General features: G+C 35.2%; 1 protein-coding gene across 1 annotated transcript in view; it reads left to right on the top strand.

Annotated features, from left to right (window-relative positions):
* GBE1 (1,4-alpha-glucan branching enzyme 1) overlaps positions 1-27032 on the top strand; it is a 267431-nt gene that overhangs the window by 236305 nt on the left and 4094 nt on the right. The window contains exon 15 of the mRNA XM_041734884.1: positions 19714-19831. Within this exon, the coding sequence (XP_041590818.1) occupies positions 19714-19831 (118 nt within the window). The remainder of the gene's footprint in view (positions 1-19713; positions 19832-27032) is intronic.

Genomic DNA, 27032 nt, shown 5'->3' with positions numbered 1-27032 from the left:
ATATATTAATCAAGTTAAGAAATTCATCAAATTTTTAATTCCCTGGAGAGGAGGATTTGGTGCCAGAACAAATTGAAAGTTTCTAAAGAAGTCATTTGAACATCTTCTGTGTTCAATATAAAATGTGAACACTGTGAAATATAAACTGCAAATGGGTAACATATCTGAATTCTTGAGGAGTTCCATTTTTTGAACCTGTATATCCTGTATGTCAATAGCAAGGCATCAACTTTCACTCAAATCTGTAGAGAATAGGTGGTAACTATCTTCCCAAGAAACTGTTGTAAGGTAAACTATTTTGGGAATAATGTCAGGTAAAGTAGAAGAGACACTTTAAGGATACCCTTTACCTATCACTTCAAAATAAGATGATGCATTTTGGAAAGCTAAAAGGGAAGTCTGATTTGTATCACTAAGGTTTTGGAATGTGGTCTTAGTGGTGACTGCTAAAAGACAGTGTTGTTTGTGGAAAAAGAATCTATAGCCATATTCTAGAATTTTTTTAAAAAACACAGCAAAACCCTTTACTTATACACTGTCTCATGTTGGTCTTTTTGCTACTAATCTTCAGTGTAATACCCACCAACATTCTTTAATTAGTAAATATCAATGTAGGAGATGCAGAACTCAGATCTAAACATACTAGACAAGTAGGTAGGTCACACATTTCATACTATGAAGATACAACACACTTTCTTAATGTATTATTTGCCTATGATTTCACATTTTTTAGCTGTAGAGAAAGAAAGGGAAAAAAACATAATGCCATTTATATTATCAGAATCATTACTGTCTTTCTTCCATTGCATTTCTTTGCTTAGAACGGTATCAAATCAGCATTAAGTCAAAAGGAGAACTGCTGAGTCCCCAAGGACAAACCTATCTTTCTAATCCCTTTTGAAGAACATTAATGGTGGTACCACATTTTGAGTGATATAAAGGAAAGTGGGTGTTAGGGGACCTATTCTGAGGACCTTATGCTTGCTGGCCATTTTTTTTTAAGATTTATTTATTTATTTATTTATGGTAGAGAGAGAGAGAGAGAGAGAGAGAGGCAGAGACACAGGAGGAGGGAGAAGCAGGCTCCATGCAGGGAGCCCAACGTGGGACTCAATCCCGGGACTCCAGGATCACGCCCTGGGCCAAAGGCAGGCGCTAAACCGCTGAGCCACCCAGGGATCCCCTGCTGGCCATTTTTAATAAGTATCTAGTTTAATATCCCCAGTGACCCTATGAGGTAGGTTTTGTTAGCCTCATGGAACAGGTCAATAAGCCAAGGCCTTTGTAACTACCTAACTTCACTCCAGGACACAGCTACAAAGGTTGAGCAGTGTACTGTAAAGCTCGAGTTCTTTCTACTGTACCTGAGTGCCTCTTTCTGTTCATGGGTGCCTATGTGTGGTTGGTGGTGGTAACAGTGGTGATATTGCTGATGATGACCTATTTCTGTAATGCTCAAAATAATTTTTGTATTGTTTTGGGGAATAGGTAGCATAAGAAAATGAACCTGGATATCCTGCATATCAAATACACAAGTTCATGGCTCAGACAAGCTTCTCTCTCTTCAACTAACTTCTCTCAGCACCCACCATAACCCACACAAATTCCTCCCCAGAAATTCTTTCTTCCTCATGATCCCTGACATCATCCTCCACCAGATTAAGAAAAAAAAAAAGTGGAATGTACATGTACAGGTCATGTGATTTCTCTATATTCTAGAGTAGAATATAAATGTATCCTCATTCCATGTCCAAAGTTAAACCCCTTTGATGCCTTCACATCAATTTAAGTATATTGTATAACATTCAAAGTGAAATTTAAGCCTTCACACTTTGTTTGTAAGGTGTGTGTCTGGGTATGTGCAGATTCATACTGTTCTGAGAACATAAACAACACTAAAATCAAATGTTTTTAAATTATTTGTCACCATGCTGAGATGGGGGTGGAAATAATAGTGTAATAGCAGCCCCCTTTCCAAATGGCGTTTCAAACTGTTACAATACTGAAATGTTAAGAGGAGTGATCATAAAGTATGTCTTGTGAAAAATATGTGAATCCCAGCCAAAAATATTTAAAGCTAAGGGAACAGATGAGTAAATAGTTGAATTTGACCTGAGATCTTTGAAATATTTTCATTAAACTGCCGCAAGATGTACTTTTTAAAATGTAAATTCAGACTCTGACATTTGCAACCTGTACACAGAGTTTCTAATGAGCAAATAAGGTCACTTGGATGATTCACTGGAGTGTGATTGCTGAAGGCAGAGATGTTGCTGTGAGTTGCTTAGTTTACAGAAGCCTTTGAAGCATGGTTATATAACACCCTGTGTTTATTAGAATCTATGCTTTATGCAACAAATAAAAACAAAAGTCTTAATTTAGGATTAGCTAAAATGCCATATTCCATCCAGAATTTATATATAAAGGTTAATTTCTGAACAACAACAAAAAATAGAGCATCTCAACTTTCTAGTTTTCTAGGTTACATATGTTTTGATTTAAAAAAAACTTTAAAAAAATACAAGGTTTTCTCAAAGAAGATCTACAACAATCACTTTGAACAGATGCAAGCATGTTTCTTTTCCTTGTGTATGTATGTTTGCTTTTACTCTATGCTACAATTTAATGATGCTATTCTTTATGTGAACAGAGATGATCCTACTAACAATTTCATATTTAATATAGGTCCTACTTTTGTTTTTATAGCTTCCAAGTGGATGTGTATTCTTTGCCAGGTTAGCCCTCTTTAGTTTCAAGAAGACAGTAATACTTTTAAACATTATCTAGAGGGCTTTTTGATCATTTTTTGTTGTAAAACACTATCCAGATATCCCTGTGATTTAATGATAATGACAGATGTGTATCCCCACCTCCACTGGCAAGAAAGAGCCTGTTATTTAACATCATTTTCTACCCAGGAATTTAAGATGAATCACAAAATGAGAAAAATATTTTGCATGATTAAAATATGGCTACAGTTATAACAGTTTTAGGTTGGCTTAATATATATTCATAAGACTATAGGCAGTAATAATGAGCAAACCCTTAAAACACAAATGGTTTTAGATGTGGGGCTTTTTTCCCTTTTTTTTTTTTTTTTTTTTCTTCAATATCTGAGCAGTATTCCAGGGTCTCAGTGTTCTGCGGTATTCAACAGCATTTCTGGGTTTGTTTTGCTTCATAGCTCAGTTGTCTGGCAATGGTCTCCTAGGTTCCAGAAATTCATCTAACAATAGCTCAGTCAAGATCTCTGCCCTCTATTTCTTGTCCTTCTATGGGAAAAAAGAAATCAGAAACATTATGGTAACTTTTAAAAACAATACACACTTACATAACAATTGTATTGCTAATAGGGGGAAAACCATTTGTGCTTAGGTTGATTATTATTACCAATTTGTAAAAAGAGGTATGAGTATATGGAAATTGACTCTGAGATACATGTAAGACTCAGAGTCTTACCTGCACATTAGCAATTATATCTCTAGTTAGAATGTATTAGGTTCTCACACAAAAAGCTAAATTTCTGTTGGATGAATGATGAATAGGATGGGCAGACAGAAGCAGCAGATGGATAGATGGACAGATGGGTGTTGGAGAGATGAATGTATGAACAGAGACAGATGGATGGATGAGGTAGATAGATGGAGAACACAGCTACCTAATGACAAAAGAACCCCTAGGGTTGTTTAAAATTAATAATTAAAGCACAAAAATTGCTAGAATTTATTGGGTTTCCCTTAAAGTAGATATTTAATTAAATGGCAGAAAGGAAAAATTGATTGAAATATTATCAATAAGATGCATCGTGATTTTGTACGACTCAAAATTAATACACTAAAATGTATTGTCAGAATACTTGCTGAGCAGACTTTCATAATAAGGTCTACCATCCATTACAGACTTATTATATGCCTGCACTCTGCAAGCACTTCACACTTATTATCTCATTTAGTAGACCTTTTCATTTCCTAGCAAATAGTATTGCAAATATGAAAATCTATAATGAGGGCACCCGGGTGGCTCAACCAGTTGAGTGTCTGCTTTCAGCTCAGATCTGGATCTCACGGCCCTGGGATGGAGTCCTGCATCAAGTCCTGCATGGAGCTCCCTGCTCAGCAGGGAGTCGGCTTCTCCCTCTCCCTTTGCACCTCCTCCCTGCTCCTGCACTTGCACCTTCTCTCTCTCAAATGAAATATTTTAAAATTAATTGATTGATTGATTGATTGAAAGAAAAGAAAAAAATCTACAATGAAATCATTGACATAAAAAATTCCATATCTAACCTTTTCTTTAAAATAGTCCTTTTAAAAAAAAAAAGTCCAAAATACATCATTCTCTACTGTTTAAAAGAAAAATAATTATGTAATTTTATTCACCTTTCTTTATATCTGATGCCAGTGTTTTTTATTTTTATTTTTTAAAAGATTTATTTCTTTATTTATGATAGAGAGAGAGAGAGAGAGAGAGGCAGAGACACAAGAGGAGGGAGAAGCAGGCCCCATGCCGGGAGCCGGACGCAGGACTCGATACTGGGACTCGATCCCGGGACTCCAGGATCGCACCCTGGGCCAAAGGCAGGTGCCAAACCGCTGAGCCACCCAGGGATCCCCACCAGTGTTTTTTAAATAGAGCATCTGTGTCTAAAATAAATTTTCTAAATGTTAAATTACTTTTTCCTTCTGGATCTCAGTAGAAATTAGCCTTTTTTTTTTTTTTTAGTAACTATCTCCTGCCTGCCATAAAATTGTTTAGATCTTCTATAAATGAGGTATTTTCATTTTCATTATTTTCTGTTGAGCTATTCTAACTCAGAATCTCACAGGGCCAAACTGAGTAGTCAGTGTTTCACTTATATGTGCAAATGGTACCTGAATTCTCCAAAAAATTCATAAAATGAAGCCATGATATAATTACTGGTTCACTATAATTATTTAAGTCCTCCCAAGAATATATGGATGCTGCAACCAAAGGAGAATTTCCATTTCTCCAGAGAAAAGTAGAAAAGGTAGAGCTATGAACAATGTGTTCTTGGAGACAATGACTTCAGTTATAACCAGGTGGGAGAATCATTTCCAATTCTATTAATGTAGTATTTCTTGGCAAAATGGTAGAAAAATACCAAATTAATTCCTATTATGTTTGTGAAGTTTATTTGTGAAATCAGTTGCTATATGGTATTGAATAAGGAAAGTATTCTTTAGATGTTATTGAAAAAAATTATTTAATGTGTAACTTAATGAAATGCAATCACATTAGCTTTCACTGACACACAATAAGTGTTTCATTAAAGAACATTAGAACAGAAAAATATTTTGTCTGTAAAATGATAAACATCATTGTAATTTTTTTCTTCATACATTTATATTTGGAGATAGTCCATTATTTTCAGTTTAGTACCTTCCCTTTCAACACTCTTCCTGTCTTTCCAGCTAAGGAAAAAAGAAAAAGAAGTTTCTCTGATGGTAGCATTCTTTTCTGATTCTGAAACAGTATTTTCTTCAGTCTGTTGTCTTACTCTAACATTTTTGTCTCCCAGAGGCTCAGTAGTTATAAGTGTTTCCAGTTCTTGTAGGTGTGAACATAGAGGAATTTGTTCACATTACTTAGGATAGTGGCTAAAAGCATGGGCTCTTTAGATGGAACCAGACTGTCTAAGCATTCAAGTTCTAAACCTCCCACCTATTCATGTTATGAAAGTAACCTCTGTTTCTTAGTTTCCTCATCCACAAAACACCTTCTTGTAGAATTATTGTCAGACTTAAATGAGTTGATGCCTGTGAAAGGCTCAGCCGCAGTGTCCTGCTCATCCTGTAAGCTCAGGCAGTGTTGCCTGCTGTGGTTATCACTGCTGCCCTCATCAGCACTCTAAAAGTGCCTTAGAGATTTTGTAATAAAAAGAAGGAAAGGAAGGGGTGAGAGGAGTAGATAGATCCTAATCCTCTCGATTACCTACAATTCTCTGGTCCTGCTTTGTTCATTTCCTATTCACCAGTTCACCACCACAAGGTGACTTCTGTCCTGTCACAGTCTTGGAATGAAGTCTCCTGCTCCTGGCTAAATCCTTCCCACACACTTGCATGATTGGCTCACCTTTCTTCCTTACCCCCTTGCTCCATATGCTGCGGCGTTATCTTGAGCCCCCTCTCCTCTCTTGTGCTATCTTGTTCTCTCAGGTCCAAATCCAGTTATTTATTCTGTTTCCTTCCTTGCACTTTTCCCTTGCAGAACTCACTCATACTCATAGCTCCAGCCCTGTGAAGATGGGCCCTAATCACCTCTCCTACTTGGAGGTGTGCCCTGTTCACCGACTATAATTTTGTGATAGTTAATGCCCCTTAGGAAATACCCAGCAGCATGGAATCATAGCTTTCTGACAAGGGGAAGAACTCTAGCGGGACCTGGTTCAGCCCATGAAATTAGATCAAATTGATTGGGTTAGAACATGTGTTTTAGGACATGATTTCCAAATTAGTACCAAAAATTAAATCTGCATAATACTTTATGGTGTGTAAATGCTTTTATTTACATTGAGTCCACTTATCTTCACATCATCTTAGCGATACGGATCAGGCAAGTATTCTTATCCTCAACCTAAATATGAGCACTAGAAAGATTAAAAACTTTCACAAGATCATATTCCTAGTAAGTGAACAAATACTATTTAAATCTGCTTCCCCTAATTTCAGCCTAGTTTTTCATGTGAGCACCAGATAATTCACTTGTTGCCCTGTTGAAATGCCATTAAAATAGGTAAAGCATGTCTCACACTAATTACTTATAATTTTATGTTTTCTTTGCATTTCTTTGTAAGAGCTAATGATGCCTCTGACCAAATGTCATTTCTCTGAAGTGTTATACTCTCCTAGTTTCTAACACACTCATAAACACAGATCAGTTTAAATGGGATATTTTTAAACCAATTGCTCATTTTAAAAAATAAACTTTTTAGGGGGCTCCTGGGTGGCTCAGTCAGTTAAGCATTAGACTCTTGATTTCTGCTCAGGTCGTGATCTCAGGGTCTTGAGATGGAGCATTGGGCTCTGCTTTGGGCATGGCACCTGCCTAAGATTCTCTCTCTCCCTCTCTCCCCTTCCCGCCCCCCACTCCTGTGTGCTCTCTGTCTCTCTCATATACAAATAAAGAAACAAACTTTTTAAGGATAAAGTAACTTTTTAAGGAAAAAGATGGCTACTCAATTTTTTTTATTAAACCAGGATATAAACTAAGTGTATTTCATCTTTCAAGCGCTGACTGGGAAAGTGTAGATCCTGAAGGATATTAGAGGACAAAAGGGTTTGGGGACTAAACATCCCATAAAACAGAGAAAAGAACACTTTGCAAAGAGGTGAGAGATAAGAGTTCTGCTTTCATCAGCTTTCTTGATAAGCTGTTGCTTGTGTTCTTCCTTGAGTAGTGGGAGTTATGACCTGTGTGCTAGTTCCAGATTACCAGCACAGGTTTACAGCTCTATAATTTGTTTTAGCCACACACAGTGGTCCACGACAGATTTAGGGAGACGAGCCTCCATGTCGATTTATATTAGAAGCATATAAATGTATATATTTCCTTTTCTCACCTTAATTTTGAATGTAGGAAATTCATCCCTGGTGACATTTTGTCTGCTGGCTGCCTCAGGCAATTTACCTAAAGGATACATAGAATCATATCACTGTATTCGAGTAACTCTCTCATGACCATAATTGTCTCATCACTTTGGAATTTAATAATAGTTGGATAGTTTAAATAAAATCTAAATAGGGACGCCTGGTGGCTCAGCGGCTGAGCATCTACCTTTGGCTGAGGGTGTGATCCCGGAATGCAAGATCAAGTCCCACATCGGGCTCCTTACAGGAAGCCTGCTTTTCCCTCTGCCTGTGTCTCTGCCTGCCTCTCTCTCTCTCTCTCTCTCTGTGTGTGTGTGTGTGTGTGTGTGTGTGTCTCATGAATAAATAAAATTGTTAAAATAAAATCTAAATAATACTCACATTTCTGAAATAAGTTTGAAAATAAATAATTAAATAGAAATTGATTCAAAACCTCCAGAAATTTTGCTCATTTGGATTCTATAGGTCATTTCATGTCTGACTATAGCCAAAATATTTGTTGATTTTGTTTTGAACGGTACAAACATGAACTTTGCAGAAATAACTTAGCAACTTTACTCTTTGCTTGTATTACTTCCCATGTTTACCTAGTAAGATTAAACCAATATGATTGTTTTAAAGATGATCGCAAACTACCATATCAGATTTATTAGGCCCCTGGAAAATAAATTTATTAGCAGTCACATGTATGTTTAAAGCTCTCACACTCATTATTTTAGTGCCTGTGGGGAAATGTTTACTTTGAATCTTTTCCCTCACAATCATTAATCTAGATACAGTTATGAGAGTTATGGGCTGGGTGCCCAGAAGTGCTCAGGAATAACTGGGGCTGATGGGGCGCATATGGGTGCATGCATGCACACACACACGGCTGCAGTCTTTTCTTTATAATTTTTCATAGGAAGCTAGCTCAGCCCATTCTCAATCAGTTTTCTGAAGCACTGAGTGAACCCTAGAGTATTATGATTTTCTCTTTGGCCTGAAACTTACAAGAGAAAGAGGAATATATATTAACTATACGTGTAAGTTATGACTTCAAATAAAAAAAAAATGTTTACTACCAAATCATTTGAAAGCTGATTACTAAGATAATCGGCTTTCAAATGATTATTTTAATGTTCACAAACTTTGCAGTCATTCAATGGCAGATGGTGGTAGAGTGCTAGAACTTATTATGAGATGTACATCCTGGCCCTTCCAAATAATTTTTAAAATATTTTTGTTATACATATATTTTTATATTTTGTATATTTTTGTTATATATATGCATATATATATATAAGTATATGTATGGTTTTGATTACTCGTTTTGATGTTCTATGCTTAAGTTCAATCATCTGTATAAAGAAAGCTAATTGACCAGGTTGATAATGCCTGTCTTTATATGCTGACTTTAGTAAATGTGTAATCAGTCATCCACTTCAACTAACCACATATACAAAATGTCTATCTCCAGGGCTCGTACCAATCACAGTTATTCACTTTAAGAATTAACTACTTCAAACCGATATGCATTTGTTTTACTATTGTGACTTCTCCAAAAAGAAGGAAAAAAATCTTTTAAAATGTCCAAGTAAAACTGTATAGATAATGAAATGGGATTGTGTTAGAAGGGATATTGTACAGATCTTAAATGTTAACTCTAAAAAACAAGGAAAGAAAATCAAGGTTGCTTTTTTTATAACCAAAGTAGTATTAAATTATTTATTCAGGTTTAGCAAAAATGTGCATAGATCAAAACCCAAGAAGGATACAGTTATGTCCCAATAATGAAAAGATCCACTCAATAAATATGCTAGCTACAAATCTAGGTCCTAGGTAGCGAGGAGGTGAGGGGTGGGATGGGTGAAGACAGAAATTCCTTATGGAAATTGTAGTTTAATAAAAGAAGACAGGAAAATGAAATAGGTTTATAGTGTGTCAAAGGTTGCTAATTATGTGGTAAAAACCCAGGACATGTACGAAGAGGGTGTGGGGAGGTGTTTAGTTCTCAGGGTATTCAGAGGTAGCTTCTCATTCTTTCTCAGTAGCTTAAGGAGATTTTTCTTTAAAAAAAAAAAATGCCTAAAATTTAAAAAGGCATCTAGTTCTCAAACAGTTGATGTTCTGTCCTATTAATCTTTAATATTACAAATTTTTTACAACAGGAAAAATGTTTGAATCCTAGTGGAACAAAGAGAAGGAAAGAAGAGACAGAAGTATGGGTCATTATGGAAAAAGAGGCCAAATTCAGTGTAAAAAAGTAGAAGAATAAATGGACCCATTTTATATTTTCATCACTTAAGATATCAGTTGAAATGATCCAGGGTCAATAATAATAATATAAATAGCAGCTAATAACTTGAGAATTTTCCCCCACACTAGACACAGTGCCAACCACTTGCTTCGCAGCAACCCTCTACTATGGGCACCCGTGTTTTAACAAATGAGAAACTGAGCCACTGGAAAGTTCAGTTGCTTTCTTAGGGACACATAGTTAGCAATTGCCAGAATTGGTATTAGAATGCAATTGTTGACTCCAAAGTGCACAGATGTCCCCACCATGTTTTCCTGTTGTAGGTTTGCAGTCTGTCTGCAAGACATAGCTCAGATGATACTTTCTTACTGCTTATAATTGTCATTATTTTTTAGGGACTTTGAAGTTTCCAATTATCTTTTTCCATTTATATATATTTCATGGATTCCATTGAAGGCTATATTAAAGTAAGTTTGGGAAAAGGCATTTCTTTATAGCCTAAGTCAAAATTATTTTGAGTTCAAAAGCACAATGTGTTTGTAAAAAGTGTTGAAAATCATGGTCAAAACTCATTTAGATGACAAAGTAGGTGGTTATAAGGTGAAGAAAATCTTTTTTTTTTCTTTTTCAATTCTAAATAATTGCTATTGCTTCATCAAATAATTGAATTTACAAGTTCTTTAGCTAATCCTTAATGGCACAGACAAAAAGCAACAATTTTAGAAGATGGTTAGGCTAGAATTGTGGGCATATTTTTTCATTATTATACTTTAACTGTGGGCACATTTTTTCATTATTATTCTCTCTTCAGTATTGAAAAACAATGACATTGTTTATTTCAAATTATATAATCTTCTAGGATAAAGAAAAGTTCCTAGTTGGGTTAGTCAAAGTATTCTGTAGAACATTTAGAGTAATTTTTCTATTTGCATAGAGAAATATGTGGTACTCAATACTTGCTATTGTCATTCAATTTGCTATTTACTGGTATATGTCATTAAGCATGCCTAAGCATAAACTAATAATTTGCATGAAAATTTGTGTCAAAAAACATAGCAATCATTAATTAACATGGTAGATAATACTTGAGCCCCTCATTCTTTGAGTTTCTTTTATTGCTATTCTGCATTATACAGTTCTTAAAAATTTACAGCCAAGAAAGTAAACTTGAAGGAATTGTAGTTAATTGCAGAAACCTATTGTGGATGAAACGAGCACATCCTAGAACATACTAGAAATATACTTCTATTAGGTACTTAATTAAAACATGTGGTTGTCATTTAAACTTTTAATTAAGACACTGCTCACAAACTTGAATGCATATGTAGCTTTTTACAAAAACACCAAAATTTTAATATGAACTAATAAGAGTTTTAAAAAAAAGTGTTCTCTTGAGAGAAGTTGTGTTGGCATTTATAAAATCTTAAATTACACTTTAGTTATAGTCAGTAGTAAATTCCCTTATTTATTTTCACATTATTCTCTGTGTTTTTTTTTTTAACATATCCCAATTTCTTTTATGAGGCCAGCATAACCTTGTTATCAAACCAAATGTGATACCTTGATATCAAATCTGACAATGACATTATAAGAAAAGAAAGTTACAGATCATTATTTCTTATGAACTTAGATGCAAAAAATTCTAGATAATGTTATTAGCATATTTAATCCAGTAATATAATAGGATGATATATCATGGCCAAGTTGAGTTTATTCTCTGTTTTAATTTTAAAAATATAATATTTGGGATTTTTTTAAACTGCAGTCAAGACAAGAAAAATTTTAAATGCATATTTTCCATTGAAAGTAGCATAGTCACAATTGCCACATTGCCATAAAATAGTTTGGGAAAAATAATTAAAATATCAGAATTCCTTTTCAATGATGAATTTTTAAGTTCATATATATATTTTAGATGACAGAAGTAGGGAATGCCTAAATCAGACACACACACACACACACACACACACACCTACCTCACATTAACACACAGATTCATAAAATATACAGCAATACATCACAAGTCTTTGCTACTTTTGCATTTGGAAAAAGACCAGAGAGCAACTAAGAGATGTAATGTTTGGCCCAGTATATTGCCTAGGCATAATTTAGCTATATTTATAAAGTAAAGGGACATCTATTTAAGATAGTATACAGTTATAACTGAAGATTTTGTGGATGGTAGCTGGCAATAAATAAAATTCAACTCATGATACATAAAAAGAGAAGGATTATGTTAGAACACTGGAGCTAGTGCTGTGCTGATAATTGTTTTTAGACTGGTAAAAAGATAAAATTGTCTTTGCTTTCCAGCAACCTGTTTTTACTTTACCAGCTTCCTAAAATTTCATATGGAATGTTTCCTGCCTGTGATATAGTTTCTCTCTCCTGGGGTCTTTGAGATCCCAGAAGAAAATTACAATTATTATAATATGGGTGGGTTGATTAAAGAATCAGATCTGAAAATGACATAATAAATACATATATTCTAAGGTACACTTTTTTCACATTTTAGCATGTCTTCAATTGGGATGTGTCCTACAATGAATGGCATGGTAGTGATATTTTTTTTTTCTCTTTATTGGGGATATATAAAATAATTCATCTTAAAATTGATGAGGCCTTTGATGTAAAGGTAGATGGTAACTTACCATCTTTGCCATCTTTATGGTCATCTAGTGACTGGAGAACCCCTTTCATTGTCACTCAATTTGAAACCTCAGGGGTTGTACCTTACAATAAATTTCCTTAGCTTCATCAGCGGGAGTGAAGTGAGTGTAGTGCAGAATGATATAAATGATAGTACTTCTTACAGCAAAATCCTTATACTTTGAACAGACACTTTATCAAGTGGCTGAGCAAACACAGCAGCTTTTGAAGTATTTGAAGAGCCATTGAATTTAAGAGTCTTCATGCCTTCACTCTGCTTTAATCGTATTAGTACAGGTCTTCAGAACATGGCTCTTTCTTGGTTCAAATTTAAGGACATAGATTATACAATAATGCTTAAAACTTCTTATCTATTTCAACCTGTTGATAGCTGTGTCAAATACTTAGGAAGCTCTTGAATTTAATATAAGAGGAAATCATAATATTTTAAATGACATTCAAATGGATAAGGACCTATTTGATCTCTTTTGTAGAAAAAAATCATCATAAGATAATTCCATCATTCTTTTTTTTTTCTTGCTGTATTTTCCCAAATTGAACGAGGTAAACTTTTTGTTCCAATATTTTGTATTCACCAATAAAATGATCAAATGAATCTAATGAACAAAAATGGATCTAGAACAAATACAATAAACTTCAGATATCCAGACTCCATAAGGAATGTTAAGAATTCAGTTTTTTAACATCAGTCTTTTGAATTTAACTAGATTAAATCATTTAAATGAATATCACTTTATCTGCTTTTTAAATTTGTATTCCTCTCATGTCATTCTGGCATTTTTATCCTAAGAATCTCAACTTTAGAATTAAACAAGGAACTGTTTATGAAAGGACTTTGGCTGAGTCTCCATATAAAACAGGTGCCCAGGTGTAGAGGGTAGGGTAATTAGATTACATTTGACTGTTGAGTATGTCCCACCTCTGCCACTGAACTAGCTGTGTGTCTCTGGGCACACACATTGTCCCCTTCTGCTTCTGTCTCCCCAAATTGTGCATCAATGTCCATACTTTTCCATCCCAAATCTCATTGATGTTTCTGTGCCTCTCCATTCATCCTCTCTGAGTTTAGCCATACTACTCTCCTTACCATGGTAAGACACCTGACTTTTCTCCCTGACCTGGTCCTTTTCTTGTCCATCTTATTCTACTCCCGACTTCCAGGTTAATTTTCTTGGTTATCATACTCTTTCTCACCAATCTTCAACATTCTCATATTTAATTACCAAACTAAATCTTAACATCCTAGCCCAGCCTTGAAAACTCTTTATAGACAATCAATCCTACCTTTTTCTCCTTGGCTCCAGCTCTCATTGCATATTGCTTTCTGCTTTATTTATTGACATTCATGAGCATGTGTTATCTCTCCTTACAGCTGTAAGTTGTATGTAAACTAAAACCATATCTTAGTCATTTGTTTTTATCTTGCACAGTTCCTTATACATTGTGTGTATTTAGTAAATGAGTGGGGGAGTAAAGATAACTTATTCTACTTTCCTCGAATACAAAAATGTAAGATATGGAATTTGACCTTTCTTGGTGAATCAGAATTTTCCTGAATATTTCAAAGATGTATTGAGAACTTTTTATGAAAAGACATTCTGCTAAGTGTCGGGAGGTAGCTATGAATGAAAGAGAGGCTTTTGAGCTATCCTGTTAAATTTATTCTGTCTGCTATGGAATTGGAAACCATATTTAAAAAAAATAATTTAAAATAGGTGTAAGTTGGTTCAGTTATATTTTCAGAGAGATATTCTTTAGTGAAAGATGGGGGTTTGCAGGGATTTGAGTGTTGTGTGGGTGCCCTATTGTGTGTTTGTTCATGAGAAGGAATAAGGGAATGCCTGAATGAGAGACCAGAAATCAGTCAATCCAGTTGCTCAAATAACCACTGTAAAATTGTTCTAAGCAGTGTCCCTTATGGTTTTCTAATACTCAAATAATATACATGGTTAGTAATTCACAAATATGAGGCTCTTCCACAATTATTACTTTTAATCTTGTGTTTTAAATTATTGTAACTTCTGGAGTTTAAGGGTTGCTTTTCTAAAGGAAGCTATTATGTTCCCAGAGTAAGATAGACACAGGGCTGGGTAATTCCAAAAGTGGCCACAGCAGAATTTTTTTTTTTAATTATACATCAGAGAAACAAATCCAAACTGATGTTTTAAAACTTTCATTATGGCTTTTGTAAGCTTTTGCTTTAGGACTACAAATTATATATATTCAGTGGTTAGATTCCAACCATTTTAAGTGTGATAATCCCTTTCAATATCAAAAAGAAAGGGACTCTTTTATAACAATTGTTCTTTCAGTATCCTTTATTGAAAAAATATATAGTTTTAGTTTACTCTAAAACTTGTGACTTTTTAAATGAGTCTGTATTTTAGTAATCAAAAGAGATGCATGTTATTTAAAATACAGTATCAAATGTGTATAATAACATAATTTAATCTTTAGACAGTGCCTGATGCAAATATAGATTCTCAGTCCCTTATAACAACATAATTACTCATTCAGTGAGATTTCATAACACAGCTACCAGTGAATATCAGCTCACAGGTTGGAAACTCCTGATTCTGATGAGATACTTGCTTTCTTCAGACACTACTACCAAAAATCTGTGACCTTACCTCATAATTTAATAATTGATACTATATTTCAAAAGTTTTGAAAGTACTCTGGAATTGTTTTGTTTTTGTTCTTCTTTTTGCATTTTGAATACTTGTACAAGTATTTAACAAACTGAGGGTAAAACTAGGGTAAAAAGAACAAAAGCTAAACTTTTATTTTAATTGTTTCTTTCATCCCACATGGCTTCATTTATTTACAATGTCTCCGGTTATCTATTTTCACTATCTGTTTTTTGCCATTAAGTGATTTGGTACACTCAAGTAATTTTCAGCTATATTGAGTGACTTTAAAAGGTGCCTGTGCCCAGTAGTCATCTTTTGAATCTCAATCTTTCTTTATCCCTCTCTTGTTAAATACTAACATTCAAATTACCAGTTTAAATTTGAGTCAGAGCAGGCTGACCTAAATTGAGTGAAATGGAGCCACCCACTCCCAGCAAAAGCTCCTTTAGGGAGTTTGTCTGCATCCCATATCCAGACAGACGTGTTTCCTAGGCGTGAAAATGATGGTCACTGTTTGTCACCACGTGTACTTTTAATGTGGTATTGTTTAATGAAAATATACAAACATCTCTGAGTTAAAAATTTATGTACCAGATGAAGAAAACACAGAGCACTTAAATCTCTTTGTATCCCTCCTGAAGCTAGAAGAAAGTTAAGATTTCAGTGTATTGAGGTACATTTACTGAAGGAGTTTTGTATTAAATATCATGTCTAGACATTCAGAGCATAATAAATTTGAATGTAATAACCATCGCTTTTGTTTTGTTGTAAATACAATATAAAACATATCTAATAACTCACCTGAAAAGCCAGGTTTTAAATTGTAGCAGACCACATGATTACAACATGAATCTACCTGTAACATGGATTTAGTATGTTTGCATGATCTTGTGTGTTAGCAGGAGGAGGCCTGCTTGGTTCTGCACTCTTCAGACCACACACGGACCCTTGGTTCATATTTGTATTCCTCAGTTTGATAACCAGGAACCAAAAAACTGTAATGAATTCGGAGATAAGGAAGGAGTAAAAAGCCGTATTAAATGAGAAATTCTTAAAGGTCCTGGGATTGCATTTAGTATGTATTTAATAATACGTATGTATACGTAGAGAACACATAGAGATAGCATAACTATTATTAAATATTTGTCTTTTTTTCTTTATTTTTTCTTTTATTTTTTTTAATAAATTTATTTTTTTATTGTTGTTCAATTTACCAACATACAGAATAACACCCAGTGCTCATCCCGTCAAGTGCCCCCCTGAGTGCCTCTCACCCATTCACCCCCACCACCCGCCCTCCTCCCCTTCCACCACCCCTAGTTCATTTCCCCGAGTTAGGAGTCTTTATGTTCTGTCTCCCTTTCTGATATTTCCCACACATTTCTTCTCCCTTCCCTTCTATTCCCTTTCACTATTATTTATATTCCCCAAATGAATGAGAACATATAATGTTTGTCCTTCTCCGATTACTTCACTCAGCATAATACCATCCAGTTCCATCCACGTTGAAGCACATGGTGGGTATTTGTCGTTTCTAATTGCTGAGTAATATCCCATTGTATACATAAACCACATCTTCTTTATCCATTCATCTTTCGATGGACACCGAGGCTCCTTCCACAGTTTGGCTATTGTGGACATTGCTGATAGAAACATCGGGGTGCAGGTGTCCCGACGTTTCATTGCATCTGAATCTTTGGGCTAAATCCCCAGCAGTGCAATTGCTGGGTCGTAGGGCAGGTCTATTTTTAACTCTTTGAGGAACCTCCACACAGTTTTCCAGAGTGGCTGCACCAGTTCACATTCCCACCAACAGTGCAAGAGGGTTCCCTTTTCTCCACATCCTCTGCAACATTTGTTGTTTCCTGCCTTGTTAATTTTCCCCATTCTCACTGGTATGAGGTGGTATCTCATTGTGGTTTTGATTTGTATTTCCCTGATGGCAAGTGATGCAGAGCATTTTCTCATGTGCCTGTTGGCCATGTCCATGTCTTCCTCTGTGAGATTTCTCTTCATGTCTTTTGCCCATTTCATGATTGGATTGTTTGCTTCTTTGGTGTTGAGTTTAAGAAGTTCTTTATAGATCTTGGAAACTAGCCCTTTATCTCATACGTCATTTGCAAATATCTTCTCCCATTCTGTAGGTTGTCTTTGAGTTTTGTTGACTGTATCCTTTGCTGTGCAAAAGCTTCTTATCTTGATGAAGTCCCAATAGTTCATTTTTGCTTTTGTTTCTCTTGCCTTTGTGGATGTATCTTGCAAGAAGTTACTGTGGCCGAGTTCAAAAGGGGTGTTGCCTGTGTTCTCCTCTAGGATTTTGATGGAATCTTGTCTCACATTTAGATCTTTCATCCATCTTGAGTTTATCTTTGTGTATAGTGAAAGAGAGTGGTCTAGTTTCATTCTTCTGCATGTGGATGTCCAATTTTCCCAACACCATTTATTGAAGAGACTGTCTTTCTTCCAATGGATAGTCTTTCCTCCTTTATCGAATATTAGTTGACCATAAAGTTGAGGGTCCACTTCTGGATTCTCTATTCTGTTCCACTGAACTATTTGTCTGTTTTTGTGCCAGGACCACACTGTCTTGATGACCACAGCTTTGTAGTACAACCTGAAATCTGGCATTGTGATGTCCCCAGCTATGGTTTTCTTTTTTAAAATTCCCCTGGCTATTCGGGGTCTTTTCTGATTCCACACAAATCTTAAAATAATTTGTCCTAACTCTCTGAAGAAACTCCATGGTATTTTGATAGGGATTGCATTAAATGTGTAAATTGCCCTGGGTAACATTGACATTTTCACAATATTAATTCTGCCAATCCATGAGCATGGAATATTTTTCCATCTCTTTGTGTCTTCCTCAATTTCTTTCAGAAGTGTTCTATAGTTTTTAGGGTATAGATCCTTTACCTCTTTGGTTAGGTTTATTCCTAGGTATCTTATGCTTTTGGGTGCAATTGTAAATGGGATTGACTCCTTAATTTCTCTTTCTTCAGTCTCATTTTTTAGTGTATAGAAATGCCACTGACTTCTGGGCATTGATTTTGTATCCTGCCACACGGCCAAATTGCTGTATGAGTTCTAGCAATCTTGGGGTGGAGGCTTTTGGGTTTTCTATGTAGAGTATCATGTCATCGGCAAAGAGGGAGAGTTTGACTTCTTCTTTGCCAATTTGAATGCCTTTAATGTCTTTTTGTTGTCGGATTGCTGAGGCGAGGACTTCCAGTACTATGTTGAACAGCAGTGGTGAGAGTGGACATCCCTGTCTTGTTCCTGATCTTAGGGGAAAGGCTCCCAGTGCTTCCCCATTGAGAATGATATTTGCTGTGGACTTTTCGTAGATGGCTTTTAAGATGCTGAGGAATGTTCCCTCTATCCCTACACCCTGAAGAGTTTTGATCAGGAATGGATGCTGTATTTTGTCAAATGCTTTCTCTGCATCTAATGAGAGGATCATATGGTTCTTGGTTTTTCTCTTGCTGATATGATGAATCACATTGATTGTTTTACGGGTGTTGAACCAGCCTTGTGTCCCGGGGATAAATCCTACTTGGTCACAGTGAATAATTTTCTTAATGTACTGTTGGATCCTATTGGCTAGTGTCTTGGTGAGAATTTTTGCATCCGTGTTCATCAGGGATATTGGTCTGTAATTCTCCTTTTTGGTGGGGTCTTTGTCTGGTTTTGGAATTAAGGTGATGCTGGCCTCATAGAACGAATTTGGAAGTACTCCATCTCTTTCTATCTTTCCAAACAGCTTTAGTAGAATAGGTATGATTTCTTCTTTAAACGTTTGATAGAATTCCCCTGGGAAGCCATCTGGCCCTGGACTCTTGTGTCTTGGGAGGTTTTTGATGACTGCTTCAATTTCCTCCCTGGTTATTGGCCTGTTCAGGTTTTCTATTTCTTCCTGTTCCAGTTTTGGTAGTTTGTGGCTTTCCAGGAATGCGTCCATTTCTTCTAGATTGCCTAATTTATTGGCGTATAGCTGTTCATAATATGTTTTTAAAATTGTTTGTATTTCCTTGTTGGTAGTGATCTCTCCTTTCTCATTCATGATTTTATTAATTTGAGTCTTGTCTCTCTTCTTTTTAATAAGGCTGGCTAATGGTTTATCTATCTTATTAATTCTTTCAAAGAACCAACTATTATTAAATATTTGAAAGGTTACTGTTTTTTGAATTTATTCTTGTTGGCTTTTCTGTGTTGAAAAGTCTCAAGAAGTCAAATTTCCATTCACTATAGAGGTGAATTTCTAATGAATGGGATGGGCTGTATTAAGAGAAAAGTAGATTCTCTGTTATTAATAGGTATGTCAGTCCCAGGTTGGATGATCCTGTGATAAGCTGTGATAGGATAGCAAGGATCCCATGGGTGTTTGGGCCAGATGGTCTTTAACACCCCTTTCAAACATGAGTATATCTGAAATGTTAGAAAAGGCGTGGGTATATAACACAAATCATGATTTCGCAGCGTTCAGAATACTCGCTTTTAAATTGCTATCTCAGAACAAATTTATAGTGTTTCATTTCACTCCTGTACCATTGTGATTCCTTAAAAGTTGTACATTCAAAATTGTGCTAGATACAGACGCAGCAGAATATGGAGGACACCAGAGATTGGACCACAATACCGATTTTTTTTCTGAAGATTTTAAACATAATGAGCGTCCCTTTTCTCTTTTGGTAAGTAAGGTCTTTAAAAAGATCTTTTCATTGCATTTTCATTTAACCCTTATTTTTAAAGCAATGTTTTTGTTCAAAGAAACAACTCTTCAACAAGTGAGTGGCATGCAAAAAAACAAAACCAAATCAAAACTCGGTGGGGTTGATGGAGAAGTGAGCTGAAATACGGGGCTGTGCTGAATTTGGTGTTGGAAAACTGATAGTAAGGGGTATTTGGTGGACAGTTGAGGAAGTTTGGACATTAATATGATTAAAAACTATTTCTCAAAAAATAAAGGGAAGGCATTTTTTTTCTATTTTTTATGCAATAGTTTATTTCCCTTCTATTGTTGCTTTTTTTTTTTTTTAAGATTTTATCTATTTATTCAGGAGAAATACAGAGAGAGGCAGAGACACAGGCAGAGGGAGAAGGAGGCTCTCTGTGGGGAGCCCGATGTGGGACTTTATCCCCAGACCTGGGATCACTACCTGAGCCAAAGGCAGATGCCTAACCACTGAGCCACCTAGGTGCCCCTATTGTTACTTTCTGTATAATATTTTACATCCAGCAGATTTCTATATTACTGATTCTCTAATGAAGTTTAATTTAAAACACCTTTATGAGATTCTAAAACAATCTGTTTTTCTTTCCTGTAGTAATTAAAGACTGAATTTATTCTACTTACAAAAGTTTCTTATTTCCTCATGTCACTAAGGAAAACTTTAAATCATATGACTAATTTTTACTTTGTGTTGTTAACACATATGAAAGAATATTGCTTTAAACTACAAGGTTTCAATTTTTTAAAAAATGTAGAATTTAGAAACTCTCCAGATTTGGAGGAAAATTTGTTTAATTTACATCCAGATAGTAAGCTCAGGTCTAAGGTCTATATATCTACATTATGTTTTTTTTTTTTCCTTTTCCTGACTAGTCCTATACCTCTTTTCCTCTCCCTCTCTCTCTCCTCCCTTTTACTCTCTCTCTCTTCCTCATTCTCCCTCCCTCTCCTTACCTCCTTCTTTCTCCCTCCCTCTGCCTCTCTTTCCCCCTGTCCTTCCTTCCTTCCTCCCTCCCTATCTTTTGCAACTCTCATTTTCTTGTCCCTTTCCTCTTTTGCCACTCTGCTTCAGATCTGCATTTTTTTCACCATGAGAGGTCTTGGATTAAGATTTGTTTCACTTTTGTGAGGCCAGGATGTATCTAACATATGTATAGATAGCTTTATCACAGCTGTTAAATTATTTCATTTTCCAAAACTTTAGGTATAAGTCAAAAGGGAGCATCTGTAAGGGACCCTTGGTTCCTTCATTTTTCTATATATTCTCACCTCCTAAAATGGTGGCAAGTACATCACTCTGTAAGTCACCTCACCATATTATATACAGAATTGGCTTGCCAAAGACAGTGGCATAGAATAAATGAAAAGAGCAGAGATGAGCAAAATTGAATTGCTGATTGCAGGTTCTGAGGAAAGTGTAATGGCCACAGGAGACTTGCGTATTATCCTATGTGTGTGTGCATATAGGTGGTGTTGATGGTGATACTTATATAGCTTTAGATACAGATATAGATACATACACATTTTTAAGAGGGAGGACTTAATGGTACTATCAGATTTTTTCCACAAAGAATAATTATTGTAGTTTGTCAGAATATTCAGTTTTGCCATATAAAGATTGATAAAACACAGTTTTTGAAATGAATTTTATTTTTTAAGACTTTATCTAGCAAGAACACATGAGTAGGGGGAGGGGCAGAGGGAGAAAGAGAGAGAGAATCCCAAGCTAATTCTGCACTAAGCTAATTCCCTCGGAAATGAATTTTTAAAATTATCTTAGGGGGGTCCTGAGTGGCTCTGTCAGTTAAGCATCCAACTCTTGGTTTCGGCTCAGTTCACGATCTCAAGGTAGTGAGATCAAGCCCCAAGTCCAGTTCCATACTCAGCATGGAGTCTGCTTCAGATTTTCTACTTCTCTCTCTGTCCCTCCCCACCCCATTCATATGCTTTCTCTCTCTAAATAAATAAGATCTTAGGAAAATTATCTTAAAGTTCTGCAATAACCAAGAGTTAGAAACCCCTGAGGGATTAAGGAAGATCATTCAGCTTGCAAAGAGGAATCTTGGCTGCATTAAAGTGGAACTTCAACCAATCAAACCAGGCTGAAAGGAATTTGGAAGAGGCAGGCAAAATTCGTAGGTAGCAAACTTTATAAACTTCGTGTATCCAGGGAAGATTCTGTAGGTTAGAGAGGCCTGGTAGTACATTGAAAAGACCACAGAATGTTGTGGCAGCAAAATTGGGATCAAGCCCCCTGTCTTCTACTTACTCACTATGAGAACTCACCTTTCTGTGCTGCATTTTTCCCTCACCTGTGTAGTGAGGATCAGTAATAGTATACTTTCTACAGCAAGAGATTCTTAGGCGGCATAAACTCATTAACATGGCCAATATTTTTGGAAACTGCAACATACTATTGCACATGTACTTTTAAAGTTAAAATTGTCATGGCTATTCAGTTATGTTTTTAAGCATTTTAAGCCACATCAAAATACTAGGTGCTTTGAGGACACATAGTTAAAAAGACTTTCTCCCAATTTGAGGGAAATTATAATCTTAGGCAAGAGCTCACAATCTTTGGAGATGGGCAGAAAATATCTTGCCATCCTTTCAGTTTTTGTAAGAGTAAAAATATTCTATCATAATTAAAGCAAGCCAACTAACCAGTGGCAGCAACAGTCAGGAGATTATTTGGCAAGTACTTATTGAATTTACCTTGCAAATAAGGAATGCACAGTTCTAAATTAGCAGGTGGAGTGGAGAGAGTCACATAAGGCTTGATACCAGTTAGGGGAATACAGTGCTGCAAGCACACGAAAAATAGAACATAGCTTAACCACTGCCTGCATTAGAATTCTGATCCAACTTGGTCCACAAAGGTGATAATTAGTTCTGTCTTCCCAGCAGCAGCATCTTGTTTCAATAACTTCAGGTGCTTGGGTGCCTGGGTGGCTCAGTGGTTGAGCATCTGCCTTTGGCTCAGGTCATGATCCCAAGGTCCTGGGATCGAGTCCCACATCAGGCTCCCTCTGGGGAACCTGCTTCTCCCTCTGCCTGTGTCTCTGCCTCTCTCTCTGTGTGTCTCTCATGAATAAATAAAATCTTTAAAAAAAATAATAACTTCAGGCATTCAGGAAACACTCATTTAAATGTCTTTGGGCTCCAGGTGAAATGATCACTGGCTTTAATATAGGAATAAGGGAGCCCAAATAGACCAGAAAATCCAATAAAACATGTTCCTTCTTGCCAGACTTATCCTTTGAAGAGCCAAAGGGGGGAAAATCACATTAAAAAACAAACCTATTCTAAGAATGCCTCATTATAATAGAATTCTTTATTAAACTGGGTCATATGTGCTGGGATCCAGTCAGGTTTCTTGAACATGACTGTCGGCACTACAGGTCTTTTATTCCACCACCATTGAGAGATCACGTTTGCCTCTCACATGCCTGGAATAAGGGGGAGAAACAAAGCCTTCTTTCCTCCTCCGTGAAATTTCTGCCCATCAAAACAAGTATGCAGTATTTACTAAAGCTTCATTTGCAAGCTCAATAATCCAAAGGATCTGCTGAATATGTGTCAAATCTGTCTTCAAAGATAGTAACAAATACAGCTTGAAAGAATCTTAAAATATGAAGGAATCTTAAAATAACCATACAAGCTGCAGCCTCAGCAGGTACCATTCTAGCATCTTCCTTATTATATAGTCCATAAGGTGAAACTATGAAGCCAGAGGAGAACTGTATGTGTACTACTGTTGAGACATGTTTGCTAAGGTCAGAGTATCCCACAAATGCCAAGAAGCATTAGGGCAGAATTTCTCCATTCTGCTTTACTGGCAATTATTGAAAACTCCATTTTAGCACACCCATTTCTCGATATCTTGATTTCTGATAGAGGAACTTGTATGTTACTTATGTGTCGGTCAGTGCACTGGAAGCAGGGAGGTTTTCTTTCCCTTCTCTGGTTCATAAATTCAAATTCCATGGCACAAATGGAAGAACAGATTATTGAACCTAAAATGAATTTGTTTCTTTTATAGTAACTCAAGTAGTCTCAAGGGTGATATATGAATAAGGCAGTAATTTTAGCATTTATTACTTTGCCAGTTAGACTCCTTATCATTAAGAAGTAGATCTGTTTATTCTTATTCTAAATTTGGGAATTCAAAAGTAGACTTTTGGTTTAAATAGAGAATTCGGTATAAATGCTAGGTATTGAACATACAGTTTAACAATTGGGAAATGTCTCTTGCTCTATCCAAAATCACGAACATGTTTAGGTTTTTCAGATAAGAAAAAAATCAAATTTGATTCTTAAAGCTTATTCTTTTTTAATATTTCTAAATTAGATAATATAGATTTCTAAACAGAAATATTTATTAGCACCACTTTTCTCTTAATGCAAAATAATGAATTAGAATAAGATTTATTTTTTCTCAGAAAACACTTTATGAACTAAAACACATATGTGAAAATTAAAATTATTTTATATATCACACTTATTTTTCAAAATAATTTGTAATTATTTTATGATAAATATGTGTATGTAGACTATTAAAGGTCTGATGCCCTTTTCATCAAATGATGTTTTCACTCTTGAATTATGTGCTATTACTAAATTTAGCAATTTCTAAGAAAATTTAAAATTATTTTTTATTTAAAAGTTATCTTAAAATTTAGTTTTCAAATTTGTGACACCTGTTTTCAAAAACTGTATAATTACTTTATGACTCAATTATTTTGCAATCCTAGAAGAACATAATACTTTGCCTTTATAGTATAGTAGATTATTGTGTGATCCATTTTGGTTTTGTTGTTGTTGTTATTGTTGTTGTTTTGGCCATGTAAGTGTTCAGCATAGTGATTAAGTCATTAAGGTAGTCAAAATAACTGGGTAGATTAGTATGCATTTTGTCTCTCTTGATAAATGAATTGGATTATACTGTTGCATTCTGATTCCTTCTGAAGTGTTGACTATAAATATAGCTAGAAAAAATTAAATTAAAAAAAAATCAAAAAAAAGAAAAAAGAAAAAATTAAATTCATGGCCATATATTACATTGTCTCATATGTCCTTAATGTGATCCTAACTATAAAATCTTTAGGGCTTAATGCTAACACATGGGCATGGTAAATATGTTGATCAGCATATATTTTCTGTGATATGCCTACTAAACAGTTTTTATGTACATGTACTTAAATATAAATTGTTTATATTTAAATATGCTTAAGAATTTTTATGTTTAAACCTACTTAAATTAGGTTCATATTTCTTTTTACTTGCTGTATGAATCAAAACTATTTTTAGAATTAAAATTATAAAATGAGTTACAGAGCCAATACTTAGCACTAAATTATAGAGCCCCCAAACTGTTCATGTCTGTAATTGTCTCATCATAAGGATTAGTTCTGATTATCTTAAATCCTTTACTATAATTGCTAGTCATTTCCTAACCACTAAGAAAATTGATTTCCATACTCAGAACCCTAATAAAAAAGAAAACTCAAAATTCCATAAACAGCCATAGTTAAGAAAAATCACTTGCTTGGGGAAATTTTTTCATGTTGCCTATACTGCAAGGGCTCTAGAGCAACATAAACACATTCTAGTAATTAATACTGTGGTGAAAAATATAATTACACAATATTCTTGTTAATGATACTATACAATTATCAACTGAAGGTTTTTGAGCAGATAATATTAAGAGGTCTCTGAGTGTGACTGGAATTGGCATCAGAAAGCTCCTTACGTAAAATGACTGGCCTCATTTAGTAAGAGTTCTTAGAACATTTTTTAACCATCAAATGCCAAAATAGGAAATTCAATGCATATATTGCAAGCCTTGAACTTCTTATGTCATCCCTTTTGTTTTCTTCCTAAATTTGAGGTGGCTAAAATACCAAAAGATCACAGAAAGTAAGATTGTTTCTAAATTACAGGTTTATAATTATCATCTGTATTTTATTAATGAAATTAGTTACAAGGTTATGCATCCAACAGAGTAGATACCAAAACTGCAAGATTCAAACAGGAGATTGATGTGACCTGTCCTGATAGATCCCTGGGCCACACTGAGCAGAGACCTGTCGTTATATATTTGTTTAGGTCTGACTTGTTTGTTTCATGGCACCTGCCTAGAGAGCCTTGGACTTACCAGAATCCTTTCATATGCATATAAGACCATATCTAAAATCAGAGACAAAAAAATTAAAAATAAAAAAAATAAAAATAAAATCAGAGACATGTTTTTAATGTAAAGGGAACTGAGATCCTTTTGTCCAGTCTTTGGTGCTACTGAAAAATGTCTTCTGTTTTAAAATGCTTAGTTCAGAATCATTTTCTTATAACCTGCTGCACCACTGATTAGCTCCTCCTAGTTCCTATGATTCCCCAAACTACCCACATAGAATACAGTAAGTACATGGCAAACTCCTTTGAAAGGGCACAACACTGTCTCTCAACTGCTGCCTATTTTGATGAGAGTTGGAGAGAGATTTGGTTGAACCTATAAATTATAAGGAAAATACAGGGAAACAAATTATGGCATTGACATACAGGGTTTCTCCACACTTAATGACTTCAAGGATATAATGTTTGTCTTTTGGGAGTACTGGAAGCAAATCAAACTGTGAGACATTGAACTACCCAGTGGCTGTTAGCATTTGTGAAATTTTTCTCAGATAATGATGATCATTTTCTAAATCACTATTAACTGAAGATTAGAAAAACTCTTCTCTAGTTATTACAATCATAATATAAATTTCTTAAAGTGCTGTCATTTTACAACCACTTTATTGTTCAAAACCAACCAACTATGTTAGTGTATCTGATTTTTTTTTTTTTTAGCATTGTCAGAGTTCTTTATCACAAAAATCTTAGGGGAAAACATTGTGTCCATTTGCAGCCTTGAGATGTATTGGGACATACCATAGTCTCATTCAGTGAAAATCAGCTGTTGTTCTTTTATTTGTTTCTTCCTTAAGCTCTGCCTGCTTTGCATCTTTCATCCTGATTTTAAACTATAAAGCTTTTTTTTTTTTAACTCATCAGTCAGACTTTCCCTTAAAGATAAGATGACTGAAATAATAAAATACCAGCAGTGTTAGAAATGGAGAGATACTGTCACAGTAACAGTAGTCTCATTATTTTTGCTCTTT

This window comes from Vulpes lagopus, chromosome 20, assembly GCF_018345385.1.
Source record: "Vulpes lagopus strain Blue_001 chromosome 20, ASM1834538v1, whole genome shotgun sequence".
Taxonomy (NCBI): domain Eukaryota; kingdom Metazoa; phylum Chordata; class Mammalia; order Carnivora; family Canidae; genus Vulpes; species Vulpes lagopus.
Note: the sequence above shows the minus strand (reverse complement) of the source record. Positions and strands in the feature narration are given on the sequence as shown.